We start from the raw sequence: 14,755 nt of genomic DNA, 5'->3' as shown, positions 1-14,755 counted from the left end.
TTGAAATGGTTAGTAAATACTTAATGAACGATTTGAAGTGAACTGGGCGGACATTGTGCGATTAAAAACAATTGTGTTGCGGTCGATGGCGTTAATGTTAATGGCATGTGAAAGTTTTGTGTCGTGTTGATTGTGTTGACAAAACGAACAGAAAGCGTGTTTAGCTAACCTGCCATAAGCTCACGATTGCAACGGAAAAACAAATCACGACCAATCTCGGCCAACAACGAACGCGACAGTACGTACGCTTTTCGTGCGGAAACGATGGCAAATTCCAAAACCGTGCAAACCGCAGGCCCGAGATTGTTTTGTGTTTTTTTGTTTTGTTTGCCTGTCCGCAGTGCAAAGCACAGCAAAACGGTCGTCGCGTTTGTAATCAAATCATGCCAATTTTCTTCTTGCTCAATTTGCAGTAATCCGCTTTTGGGGAAAGGGAGTGGCCTAAGAAAAAGGTTGGTCTCGAAGGAATTGCGGGCCGAGTCACATCGTCACTACTTTCAGCACAATCTTGCAAAACCCTTCCAAAAGAGCGGCACGCCGTGCAGGCTGCCTGGGGTCTGCTGGAGTCCGGTGGGTCTGTAGGTCCGGCGGGTTTGTGTCGACAAACCTTGACAGATGTTTATGGTCGTGCGCAAGGACACAGATATCTCGACACAGATACGAAAGCTCCGAAGCGACCGAACGGCAGCCCACTGGCAGCCGTCCAATTGCGTGCCGTCCGTGCCGTGTGCACTCGTCATATTTGCATCGATTATGAAAAGCGTCCGTCCTGTGGCAACATTACCGCCCCGTGCCCAGTTCCATCCCATTTCGTTCCGGTTTGCAAGTTGTGGACGGTTTTGTGGAGCTGTTCCGAGAAGTACAAACAACCTTCGCACAGACACACACACGCACACACGCGCACACGTTAAGTTGCAAAGTGAGCTGGAAGGGCTTGGACACTCTTGGGGTATTTTAGATGAAAACAAGTCACAAAGGGCAAGGGGTGGGCGGGGGGAAAGGGAGGGTAATGGTTACGAAATGAATTCTAAACGTAACAAGCCCAACCGGTACAGTTTTGAGCATCCCTTGGAGCAAGAAGCATCCTAGCAGCAAAGGAGCAAATGGGCGTGGAAAGGTTTGCTACAAAGGCAAACATAAAACACTAATTCCGTATGTCTTCATTTCAATAGTTTGCCCAAGCCGTTTTGCAATAACGGCTTGGTTTGCATTAATTTGTCTTTTTACGGGTGAGCATAACAAAGGAAGCTTACGGAAAACGTTTCAACGTTCGAGCAGCTTATGCTTTACAGATTGAATTGCAATGTTGAGTGGTGTTATATGTTATAATGTTTTGTGACTTTGATCATTCTGCAATTTGTTTGTTGTGTCTTTTACATGAGTTATATTTGTTTAAAATCGTTTTCAAGCCCTTAAGCTGCTTTTTAACATTGTTCAACTGTAAGTTTACATTTGAGGTTCTACTGTATTACTTTTTTTTTGTTAAAACAATACAAATCCGTATATTTGCTCACAAACTATTCCCTAACTTATCATGACCTTCAACGTGTTTTTATACGTTATTTGTTTTATTTCATTATTTTCTATCAATTCTATGTAGTTTATGAAAACACTCATGATTTTTTTTGCCATTTTGCTTATTTAAGCCTTTTTGTTCTGGTTTAGATAATTCGTTGAATGCAAGAGATTTTATGTGGTACGATTCAATCATTTCTTTCAACATTTTCCAGTAATCTTACATTTCTCTGCAGTTTTTAAATTTGTGTTCTATTGTTTCAGTAATTCCTCAAAAAGAGCAATTTCGACTTATTACCGATTTTTAATTATGTTTAATTTTTTGATCCTGGGTATTATTTTTTTCATTTACTAGTAAATAGTATAAGGTTCTTTGTTTTGAGCTGAGTTCATTTGAATTAATATTTCGCCATATTTTGTTCCATTTCAATGCTGGATATGTATTTTGTGTAATTGAAGGAGAAGGAATAAAGTTTATCATTGTTTTATGTATTTCACTTGCTGTAGGGTTCTCTATCATGCGTTCTGTTAGATATGCACATTCTATAGTTAAAGTTTCCAGACATGGATAGTTTTTCAGGACTAATTGTATATCAGGGGGATTCTCTGTTTTGGGTTTAATTCTGGATGTGAAGGGCATACAGTGTTTTTCTTTTAAGTATCTTTTCGTTATCAATGATGGTAGCTTTAATTTTGGTATTAGTAGATTTAATCCCCCTCTAGATGAAAATTCTGATCCCTATCTGAACATCGTTCGATATTATTAATTAATAATTAATTCAAATATTCAATATAATTCAAAAACTCCAATATTACTACTTTAACTTTAACTTTAATTATTACTTTAACTTACATTGTACTTGTTCGGATCGTCTCTGTGGTGTGAGTGTTAATCGCGGTAGTGATTTCTGCTCAATTTTATTTTCGATGTTCTCTTCTTGAAGTTCTCCTAAGTTGTGTGGTTATTCTAATAACTATAGAACCGGTATGAACAATCCGGTTCTAACGCTAACGGTTTACCGATCAACAAAAGCAATATGATCTAAAACCAAACTTACTTACTTACTTATCCGGCGCTACAACCGCTTTGCGGTCTTGGCCTGCCTCAGGAGTGTCCGAAACCGCTCACGGTCTCGCGCCTTCGTCTGCCAGTCCGTTATCCCGGCCTTAATGGCGGACGCCTCCACGCCATCTTGCCACCTCAGTTTGGGCCTACCACGCCTCCTCTGTCCTTGTGGACGGCCTAAAAAGACTTTATGGGCTGGGTCGTCCGTTTCCACGCGTACAACTTGGCCAGCCCCTCCGGAGCCTGGCGAGCTTGATACGCTGCACGACAGTGAGGTCGCCGTACATCTCATATAGCTCGTCATTATAGCGGCTCCTCCATTGTCCTTCCACACATAGGGGGCTAAGTATTTTTCTGAGCATCTTTTTCTCGAACGCGGCTAAGAGGGTTTCGTCAGATTTGGACAGTGTCCATGTCTCAGAGGCGTATGTGAGTACTGGTATTATAAAGGTACTATATAGTCCCAGCTTCGTCCGTCGCGACAGGTTCTTTGAGGTGAACTGCTTTTTGAGGCTGTAGAATGACCGGTTGGCAGCCAGCATCCTTGCGCGCAACTCAGCTTCCAAGCTGTTGTCGTTACTGACCTTTGACCCCACATAGGTGAATTCTGGGACGACTTCAAAAGTGCGTTCACCTATCTGTAAATCACGCCTACGTAGATTCGGATTATTTATTGGTAGGTCCGCTGATGTTGCCACCATCAGTTTGGTCTTTGCCTCTTTTATCTGCAATCCGAGGCTCTCTGCCGTCTGCTCGATCCCTTGGTAGGCTTCTGCAACATAGGAGAGCCGCAGACCAATGATGTCTATATTATCAGCGTATGCCAGGATCTGGGTTGACTTATAGAAGATGGTTCCCGTAGTCTCCACCCTCGAGTCGCGGATGGTCCTCCAAACCAAACAGTACTGATTTAATAATGAATTCGTGAAATATATTCACTTAATTACTGGATAGTGATATTAACTGAGTATAAATTTGGTTAGTGAAACGTGCTCCTTAATTACCGGTTGCAACTGTGTATTCATTTTTCCCATAATTCATTACATAATTCATTACAAAGTTCATTCGTGTAGTTCGAGCAGTTCATTTCATGCAGTTCAAATTAGTCAATTAGTTTTATCTATATCCTATACTTTAGTTCCTTCTAATTCATGTGTGTTTTCTATTTGAATTCATAATGAAATATTAATTGTAAGCCCAAATTCCAACAGAATTATTAATGCTGAAAATATCTATCTATCGTATCTTAAAGTAAAGGTAATAACTAAAAGCTAACAACCTCCGCGAAACAAAAGAATAAGCTTAGGGGTGTAATTTTTTTTAGTTACGATTGAACAATGTTGAAATAGGCATCAGCATTTCAGTTGGACGTCAAATGGTTAGTTACAGTTGCAAAATGTTTAAAAGCAGCTTAACATTGTTTACTTGGGCTCAAAAACGGTGTAATATTAAACACGATCACACCCAGATCAAATCCTGAAACAATTGAATCATTTCAAAAGAGTCTTAACTTAAAACATATTCAATCGATTAGCGATGATTTTAATCATTATGTCAATAAATTCTAGAGTTCATTAATTTGTGATTGTAATTTTGTGAAGCTTTTTTAAACTTGTATAAAATTAGAAATTCTAAACTTAATTTATTGTTACATTTACAATTGTAGATACTGCGTAACTCAAAAATCTGCGTAAATCAAATAAATAAATTTCACTAAAGTATGGACAATTTTAAATAAAGTTGTGATGTTAGTAATTTAAAAAACTGTTTAAAGATTCAGACATAATTTTTATGCCTAATAAATAATTTTAAAAATATATATATTTTGCATTCACTAGCAATAGTAGATTTCAAAGTATTTGTTATGTTAAGCTTGACATTGACTGAGCGGCTGAAATATTGCAAACTTTTAAAACTCCCAACATGCCTTTAATGTAAATGTATTAATGTTAAAATAATAATTAATCCTTCTATAATTTATCTCCATATTTTCTAGCTTTATTAACTTGTTGAACCAAGCGACTATTACAAAGTTTTAAGTTATCAAACCAAAAATTCACAGCCGCTCATACATTTTTGCTCGATAGAAAATAACGTATTATCTGAAACTTGCACAGAAAAATACACTTGATAAAACTTTCCTTATCTGTAGATGAAAGATTAAGCACTTAATGTGCACGAGCAGCAAACTTCATTTCGAAAACGCAATGTATAAACGCGAACGGGATTAGAGCTCGAGGCCTGTCCTAGATAATCGGGATAATCACGTTCGGGCGAGGGAAGAGGCCGGGACATTTTTTATCACACAATGAAAAGCTTGCGTACTACAGGGTAAAAGGATATTCCACTTCCCTACTGGCAGTTGCTGCAGTCTCTCTCGCTTCCGCTATGCATGTAAATGCCGTAATCGTTGCTCTAGCGTAGGAAAACAAAAAATACCCCTTTTTTTGTGCAGTTTTCTCCCTCCCCGGTTAGGGGTGGATTTCTAGAATTGTCATTCACATACATACAACCAAAAAAGAAGTTGTTGTATTACGCTGATGTGTCGTCGTCTATCCTTCTGCCGTACGACAAACACTTGTGACAGGTGATTTCTACACCAGCGCGCAACCAGCCTTTCATCAGAGGCCTGAACCTCGTGTGATGATGGTGATGATGCTCGAGGGGTGATAAAAATTCATCACACACTCACACAAACTTCCCATCGTTATCAGGTGGCGAGGGAAAGGAAGCTCATCATAAGCAACACACACGAGCGACAAAACGAGCAGCTTGCGGGCAATCATCAGCACCCGGTTGCTGCGTGGCGCAAACCCCCCCCCCCCCCCCCACCTTTTCCTCTCCCAAATTGGCCCAAAACAGATTGGCGTAGTGAAGTGTAAAGCGCGTAAAGCACGGCGGGCACACAGGTTCATCGGGGACAAATGACACCGGAAGGATACGGTACCTAATACATCCAGCCCCGTCGATGCGACTCGACTACGGCTACGAAAACTTGCTCCTACCGGTGGTGCTGCTGGTGGAGATAACTTACTGTACGTGTGTTTGAGGTGGAGCAACTTTTTCACCATGCATAAGACGCAACACCCACCCTCTGCAATTTGCTGGCGTTCTGCAGGCCCGGTACAAACATCCTACCAGTCCCCGGGAGGCCGCTTCTCTCAAACCGCTTCCCCGCGGGTGTCACTAGCAGCCGTTACCGCACCGAACAAACTGGTGAAAAAGATAAGAACGCCCGGCAGACAACAACAGAAGACAACGGGAAATAGTAGTTTCTGCTACCGAGTTCCGAGTTGGTAACGAGCTTTCGTTGGCGCAACTACGAACCCTCCTCCTCGTAAGATCGTTCCGATATGTGCCAGCTCTCGGCGGCCACTTGGCTTAACGCCCCGGTTGTGTCACTGCCATGAGGACGCGTCTTTTCTTACTCACATCCAAAAACGGAAAGTTTCTCACCATTCCCTCCCCACTAAAGAAGTTCATTTAACTGGCACTGGTACCAACGCAGCCAACCAACTGGTGTCTATCTGGCTGGTGCCACAGCTTGCCTGCCCTATCCGATCCGGGGTCGAACGCACTTTTTGTGCCCCTCAAAGGCTCAAAACGCGCTCGAAAGTGTAATGCTAATGAGAGAGCATTTCCTTGCACATTCTCACGCACGCCACAGCCAGAGCAATGAATGCACAGTTTGCCCGGGAGTTGTGGAGCAGGTGGTGGCGATGTTTACGCCTTTTCGGCGAAACTGTAAAACTTTCACTGTGCGCAGAAAGCACAATGCATGCAACGTATAGTGTTACGAAAAACGAACGGAGAAAGTTTTGTGATGGGCAACAAATACTGGAAGCCAACATGACCGGCCGGGTGCGCATTGTTTGGTGAAAAGCGAAAAAGTTGCTGCAAAATGTGCATGTTTGCTTGTGCATGGCATATCATTCCATTCCGGTTGGCTATAACGATAATCATCGTACCACCAATCGGTACTGGATGGTTAAACTATAAACAAGCGTGCGAAAGAACCGGGGGTTTGCTAATCGAGGAAAAGTGTATTATTTGGCGAAATGTTATTGAAGCGAGTTGTTTTGAAAAGGAAAAGTTACTTCTTGATCCATTTTCAGCAGCCGTTGTGCAACTATGCACATAAGTGCAGTGTGTTGGATTTGGCTAAAATAAAACTTTTTGAATTAAATTCAAAACAAACCAACCGTGTATGTGTATGCGTTGTGGTTCAAACATCATACAAAATACATGTTTAGACAGTTTAGTCTGTTTAGATTTTACTGAGTGTACCGCTACGGACTCGTGGCCTACAGAAATTACATGTTATATGAAATGGTAGCATTTTACCTGGATTTTTGTACAATTTTTCGCCCATTTACGGCGAAACAAATATTTGAACTTAAGTATTTTACGGTGTTTTATACATAGGTTGGGTTTGAAAACCGAAACTATACTTAGACACGTTTATGGATATTTTATTAGGTTGTTTTTTTTTTTAATGTTGTTATACTTTCTCGAGTAACATTCCTCAATTGGATGTTCAACCATGCCTGGGCCTTGTAGGATTCCGTGTTACATGAGTACCAGTTCCAAAGGTTGATTTAGATATAAAAATCGTATATCAAAGTACTTTTTAAAGAAATTAAATTTACGTGACGTGCTATACTCACGAATTAAACGAAAAAAATCAAAGCCACACATCAGTGTTGAATATGCACCAACATGCACCATATGCATATGTTGAATATAACTAATAGTCAGGTATAAAATGAGATCTTTCCGATTGTCTATCATGAATGCAATTATTTCAATTCTTCTACGAACAAGACAATATTCTTAAACCTGTAGTAACCTAATGAAATGCTTTTCATGGATCTCCGAAACACCCAGGCAAGAGCCGTTTGTTTAAATTAATTAAAGAAATATGTTTCATGTGTATTGCTGGCTTGTGAAATCAATGCAGGAACGAAGTTCCGTAATGTAAAACGATTTGACAAGTAGCCAAAAAATCCTTTGACATCTGAAAGCCTTTTTCGATTCAAATTTTGTAGGTGAGTATAATGATGAATCGCGCTGGTCATCGCAAGCAAGTTGTTATTTGATTAATTAACTTTATAGGAAGTAAATTTTTGCCTGTTGTAGAAGACGGTAGGTAAAGACGGACATGTTAAGAAAAATGTTAAAAAATCTAGGGATACTTTTATGTTTATATCGATTCTTATGCTGTTTTTTTTTCAAGAAATCACACTTTTTTCGTGAAGTTTTGAAATGTTCAGCTAAAACGGAAACCTGATATGGGAAAAATGGACACTATGAAGGGTAAGATGGAAACTTGTAGAAAACGCTGAAAATTGAAGAGGTTTATAGTATGTTAGCATATCCTATTGCTTTCCACGTCCTGGTACGTGCATAAACCAATTCTTGGCCAATTTCAACGACGAGTCATTCAGCCGTGAATTTATTTCTAACATATCGTAGATTGCTGCAAATAAGGCATTTGAAATATCGGGTACTGACAACTGACGTTGCACCAGCTTACAGAACAACAGTCTAGAACTTCCCTTTAGGAAAGTACTGCGCGGAATGTCCGCACCACACCATTATTGAGGGACTTGTGAAGCCATTTTTCCATTGAAGTTTGAACATTTTGATATTTGTAATCCCATAGAATCTCACATCTATACCTGAAGGATGTCATATCAATGCCTCTTATATTGATTGAAGTTGTCCACGTCGTGAAAAGATGTTGGATTTCGTGAAGCGCCTCACCAGCGTCGAGCGAGTAATAGCATAACGAATGGCTACTATTTTGACCGGTGTTTCATTTCTCGCTTATTTCAATACTTTCTCTAGTTGCTGATTGGATTATAGCTTCGGAATACCCTTATTGAAGGTATTTGAAGAAATATATTCATCGCCAATTATTATAAGAAGTAAAATAAATCATCATAGTCGGTGTCCGTCTTTCCCTACGGCAGACTGTCCGTCTTTCCCGCTTTGATGTCATGATGCATGTATCACCAGAAAACTATTTTTTATCACTTTCATTGTCGTTTTTTCACCAGTTTTTTGCTTAATTACCAAGACAAATCATTCAGCTAAAGATCCAAAAATATACACAATGCAAGGTACAGTGCTTAAGATCCGCAGAAGTCCAATTAGATCCACAATCGTACAAGTTTCAATAATTATTCAGAAGCACTGCAATGTCGAGATGACCAAATTCAATGAACAACACATTCAGGCTTATTGTATTCTGAGCTCGATTCGATTCGAGTCGAGAGAATTAGCTCCAAAGTTAACTTTTCCATACAAATAAACACTCTAAATTCATCAACTCGTCGTTCAGACAACTCAATTATAAGAATAGAATACGTCTGATTGATTCATTATCAGAAAAATACATCTAGGAAAAGAATAAAACCCTTTAGGTTGTTCAGTTGTGTTCGGGGAAACAAGTTCAATATTTGTGCAGGTTCAATAAAACGATCGAAAGGGGAATCGCAATACAGTGCTGTCGTTTTTACTGAGAAAAAATGTAAAAGAAAAATGAACTGTAAAGCAAATTTTACCCACAGCTTTCCAAGTAGCACCTCGAAGGCCTTTTTCCCGATGTACGATGTGGTTTTCTACATGGAATCAATTCAATCGAAACCCTGTTTGCCCATACTCTTCCCACTTCCCACCAATGACAATTAGTAGACAGCTTCCATTAACAGCAATTCGATCAGATATCAATACAAAAATGTTTTTCGTAAGCAACGCATCTAATTAATTTGCTTGAAATTATTGGATGGATAAATGTGAGGTGTATTGCAATTTAACGGAAATATGATTGCACCACGCAGTACATTTACCATTAAAATACACTCCACCTTATTTGAATTTTGCCTTTTGTTCGTAAGAGTTATTGGGATATAGTTAGAATAAAGTCTCTTGCACTACAGGTTGAAGCGTTATACGCCGCTGTTGTACCCAACAACATCAATTCCAGTAATCCCGAAACTGTAATTATGCTGTTTCAAGAATATCCCGTACAGGTCATCCTGCTTCTCGGGAATGCTCGTGCGTAACAAACGCGCACCCGTCCTGATGCAAATCTGCACACCACCAACGGGCGTAGCACAGTGAGCAATGCAATGTAATCTTTGGCTCAGGTAGAACGATATCATCCTGCAAAGGTGGATCCGTCGAGTGGTCGCCGAAGGGGGAAAAGCCCAACTGAGCAGGAGGAGGCGAAACCATTCAACTTTATTGAGCACAATTTCCCTCGGTACGGACCAAACTTTTGCCCAGGGTGGAGTGTGTTTTTTTTGTTGAGGGGGACAGAGTCGTTACCAAGCTCCTCCAACCCGTTGTGTATTAAAGTTTGAACGCATGCGTTTGCGCCGGTACCATCCCCTCCCCTCGGCGGCAGGAGAGAAACGCGCACATGCTTGCGTAACTTGTCATTATTTAAATTGATGGTTCACGGTGTTCGGGGATTTTCCCTTTCGTCGAATAACGGCGGCCCAGAAATAGGCTCCCTTCGTGGAACCATCGGGCCAAACCCCCCTCCTCTCTGTCCTCGCTTCGCATCTGTGCGCCCACCGCGGAGCCGGCTGCTGATAATTCTTAGTATTTCAACAAAATTAACATTTCTAACCGAGTCTATTTTACCGTTTCTCTCTCCTCTCCCTTTAGTGCTATCCGACGAAATCGCAACCATCATCACAACCGCCACCCAGCCAGCTGCCCAACCCAGCCCAGCCAAAGTCGACGACGCAGAGCACGGCGAGCAGCGCGACCCCGACGACACCGGCGCCCTACCGGACGGACTATGAGCTGTCCGGGTCGTACGTGTCGCTCGAGTGCCCGTCGCCGCCCGGTCCGCCCGCCTGCGGACCTGACGGGCGCCGGGGCGATCCGCAGGCCCGGCTGGCCAACTACCTGCGCACGCTCTACACGGAACTAGCTTTAAAGGAGCCGGTGCTGCCGAGCTGGGTGCACCCGGTCGCGCCCGGCGTCCTCTGTCCGGCCCGGCTCGAGCCCGAGCTGCGCCTGCACATACACTCGCACGGGCTGAACGAAGCGATCGGAGTCGACCAGATCCTGACGCCGGTGCAAACCAAAGATGGGCCGTTCCTGGAGGCACCGCGCCGCGTGCTGATCGAGTGTCCGCCCTGGGTGACGCGCGGTGCCCTCGCCCTGCGCATCCTGCACGGCTGGAGCCGTGAGCCGCCCTGGCCACCGCGCGGGCAGCCGGTAGCGCTGGCCCTGTTCCTGCCGCTGGCCGAGCTGCGCGGCACGATCGCGAACTACATCGGCAAGGAGCTGCTGCCGCGCGGTCCACCCAACCCGTTCGCGAGCGGGTTCGGCGGGTTCAGTGCGGCCTGGAACTCGCTCGAGGCGCTCAAGGGCAAGCTGCTGATCGTGCTCGACGGCTACGACGTGCAGTGCAAGACGCGCAAAAGCAAAACCATGCCCAGGGACGTGATCGACCTGCTGGAGGGTCGGCTCTTCCCGGAGGCGCGCGTCATACTGATCAGCGTGACCGCGTCCTGCACCGAGCTGCTGCCGCTGATGCAGCGACATATCACGTTCGAGGGGCTGGTGTGGGGTCGCTCGGTGTCGCTGCTGGGCGGCGGGCAGTGGGGCGCCCCGACGCGCCTCATCGACACGGTGCAGTCCTGCCGGCAGCTGCGCAATATCGCGCGCACCACGCTCGGCTGTCTGGCGATCGCGGCCATGTACGAGTCGTCCGGCGGCGAGCTGCCCACCGACGAGCTGGACGTAATTGCGTCCGTGTTCAACTGCGTCGCGGCCAACTCGTCCCACACGCAGGTCACCGAGCTGGGCCGGCTGGCGCTGTTCTGTCTCAAGACGAAGCGCTCCACGGTGACGGCGGCCGAGCTGAAGATGTACTGCTCCGCGCCGGAAACGAACATCGCCGGCTGTCTCGATCGGGCGCAGCTGTTCGGTCGCACCGCCAAGCGAAAGTCGGACCACTACTACACCATCATCTGTCCCGGGCTGGCCGAGTTCCTGGCGGCCAACTACATCGTGTCGCTCGCGAACCGCCCCGGCCTGCTGGCGGCGGAAATCGCCGGCCTAGCGGTGGGCGACGAGGTGGAGCCGGAAATCCTGAAGGTGCTCAACTTCTCGATGGCCCTGCTGGGCGCCCGGGCGCACCTGCTGCTCTCCAAGCTCACGCCCCTGTGGCTCAGCCCGCAGACGATCTTCTCGCTCGCGCTGGCCGGCGGCGAGACGGAGGCGAACCTGACGGCGCTCTGCGAGATGCTGGGCATCTCCAAGTCGCCCCCGGTGCCGCCGCTCGAGGCCAAACCGATCTGGGTGTCGATCAAGTCGACGCTGTCCGAGCTGCAGGGCTGGGGCCTGGCGTTCAAGAGCCCGACCTGCACGCTGAAGAACCTGGAGCTGGTGTACCAGATGGAGAAGAACCTGTTGCTCGAGTCGCGCAACGTGATGGACATCTTTCTGGACGCGCTGTCCAAGAACGAGAGCGTTACCACGCTGCGCATCACGTCGCTGATCGAGAACGAGGTGCGCGACTCGGACATCAACTATCTGGCCAGCTGCATCTCGAAGGCGCTGCTCAAGCCGCGGCTCGAAAGCTTCGAGCTCATCCTCACGCTGCTCGAGGAGGACCCGCCCATCCTGAAGCTGCAGTCCGTCGTCACTGCGCTGTGCCGCACGATACCGCGCCAGCCCAAGCTCAGCAACCTGTCGCTCGACCTCGGCCTGTGCACCTCCCAGCTGGTGCAGATCTGCGCGACGCTCGAGAAGTGTCCGCATGTCACGCGCCTCTCGCTGCCCCATCTGCGCTGCGAGCGGGGCGCGGTGGGGGCGCTGGCTGCGCTGCTTACCGTGCGGCCGCTGTCCTACCTGGGGCTGCCGTCGAGCTGGGGCGCCCGGGACGACCCGCCGTCCTCGAGCGGGGTCAGCATGGGTTCCGGGTCGGGCAGCAGCAGCGGCAACTCGGGCCTGATCAAGCAGTCCTCCCTGACCGGGGCTCCCTCGCCGCGCTCCTACCCGGCCGGCATCTTCTCGTCGCTGCCGCGCGGCGTGCTCAGCTCCACCGCCAACATGGGCCGGTCGGCCACGCTGCCCCGCCAGCCGATGGAAGGCCCGCCGGACAAGCGCAGCACGGACTCGGTCATTTCGCGTACCTGGTACCCGACGCCGGCCTGCGACGGCGGCCCGCACAACTCCGGCACGCTGCACGAGCTGCTGCTGGCCGCCCGCGACACCTACTCGCGGCTGCACGGGCTGGACCTCAGCAAGGCGCAGCTGTCGCTCGAAGACTCGATGTGCCTGGGCGAGACGGTGCGCGTGTCGACGACGCTGCACTCCATCAAGCTCGAGGGTGCGTCCCGGCTGAGCGAAATCCTGCCCACCGTGCTGGGGGCCAGCGAGTCGCCCTGCCTGCAGATGATGAGCCTCGGATCGCCCCGGATCGCGCTCGAGGATGCCGCCGTCGGCATGTCCGCACGTGCCTTGGGCAGCTGCATCACCCTGCGCCTGCTCAGCCTGGACGGCTGGAGCTTCAGGATAGAGAACGTCGGGACGCTCGCCTCGGTGCGGGGCTTCCTGTCGCTCACGTCGGTCCGCGAGCTCGGCCTCAACAACTGCCGGCTGAACATGTCCATGTTCAAGAGCGATGTGCCCGTCCAGTCCGGTGCGTACGAGTGCCGGTCCGTCGTCAACCTGAAGCTGGCCGGTGCACAGGTAAGTGCACATGCGCGTTTGTTCGCTGCACGGCGACACTCGTATGTAATCGGTCGCTCCTTATCTCCCATCTCCCGATTTCCCTGCAGATCATCTTTGCCGACCATCTGTCGATGAAGGGGCCGCACATGTTGCCGTACCTGGTCGGGTTTGTGAATCTGCGGGAGCTGGACCTTTCCGCACCGTCCAGGACGGGCTTTGGCAGTACGTCCTCTACGCCGCTCATACTCTCCGACAAGGACATCGTAGCTTTCTTCAACACGCTCAACAACCACTTCAGGTACGTTGCATACGTCTCATTACTCGATGAGTTTATAGGAAATGTCTTTGAAAACAGATTAGTTATTTTAAACCATTTACAAGAAATTACGATAGCTGAAACTATTGGCGTCAGAAGAAATTGCTTCATTAGTTAACGCAGTTGCTTGTGTTATAAATTTTGATTATTTAAGTTGTTCTATTGGTGTTGGGAACTAAAACCAAGGCGGATTAAATTTCTTGCCAAAACGATTTATTATGGTAATATTACGCGCCAAAAAATTTGTCCGTTTTTCCGCGATTGGTTATGAAAAAGGCTCGTTCCTATCTTGCGGCCCTTTTTAACGCTTTTTTTCTGTTACGCTTCGTGCCTTGTTCGTGTACTGGTCGCTCGTTTTAAAACGTCCCGTTTATGACAGGTAGTTGGAACGCGAGATTCCAACAATTGGAAAACAAACAATTCAATAATGTGGTAATTTCATGAAAGTGATAATTGGAATTTAATTTACAAATCTCAAACACGAAGACACATGATTACCAGACGCATTCAATCTCTGTGTGATGTTGGTAGTGATAGTTGGTTCGTTTCGTTTATGCTTCTTCTGATTGGCGTAAACGTGCTACGAGGACATGCCGGCCTATACAGGCTTTCAAGACTTTATTCAATACCACATAGTCAGTCCTTACTACGGGGGGGGGGGGGGGGGGGGGACGGTCCATTCCGGGCTTGAACCCATTACCGGCGTGTTATTGAGTCGTTCGAGTTGACGAATGTACCATTTTTGACTTCTTTGAATAACAGACACAGAAAATGTGAAATATTGCTTCGTTGTAAAAAATCAAATCGTACCTAATCAATTTAGAACGCTTTTGTTGTATACAATGATTGCTTATTTTTACAAAAGAAATAAAATATTAAATTTATCTGCTGAGGAATTCAATTGCCTATCGTTTATGCATTGAAAACTATTTCAAATCAAATTCAAACTGCTATTTTAAACAATTTACATTCGTCCAGTTTCCACGGACTTTGTCCATGAATTACAAAAAAAGATCTTAATTAAATTTAGTTTAGTTAATACATCTTTTTAATCCTTTAGTTCAATGAATATCAAAAGAGTTGTAGCATATCTACTATACACAACTTATTATAATACACACTATCAGCTATAGACACATTGTAACACACTT

The 14,755-nt window shown here is 46.1% G+C and overlaps 1 protein-coding gene across 2 annotated transcripts in view; it reads left to right on the top strand.

The window, feature by feature from the left end:
* Nucleotides 1-14,755, top strand: part of LOC11175713 (uncharacterized) — a 140,244-nt gene that overhangs the window by 119,808 nt on the left and 5,681 nt on the right. For both annotated transcript variants that reach the window (XM_061643084.1, XM_061643083.1), the window contains exons 6-7: nucleotides 10,262-13,306; nucleotides 13,396-13,586. In XM_061643084.1, coding sequence (XP_061499068.1) covers nucleotides 10,262-13,306; nucleotides 13,396-13,586 — 3,236 coding nt within the window. The remainder of the gene's footprint in view (nucleotides 1-10,261; nucleotides 13,307-13,395; nucleotides 13,587-14,755) is intronic.

This window comes from Anopheles gambiae, chromosome 2 (assembly GCF_943734735.2).
Source record: "Anopheles gambiae chromosome 2, idAnoGambNW_F1_1, whole genome shotgun sequence".
NCBI lineage: Eukaryota > Metazoa > Arthropoda > Insecta > Diptera > Culicidae > Anopheles > Anopheles gambiae.
This window is presented reverse-complemented; position numbering and strand designations above follow the sequence as displayed.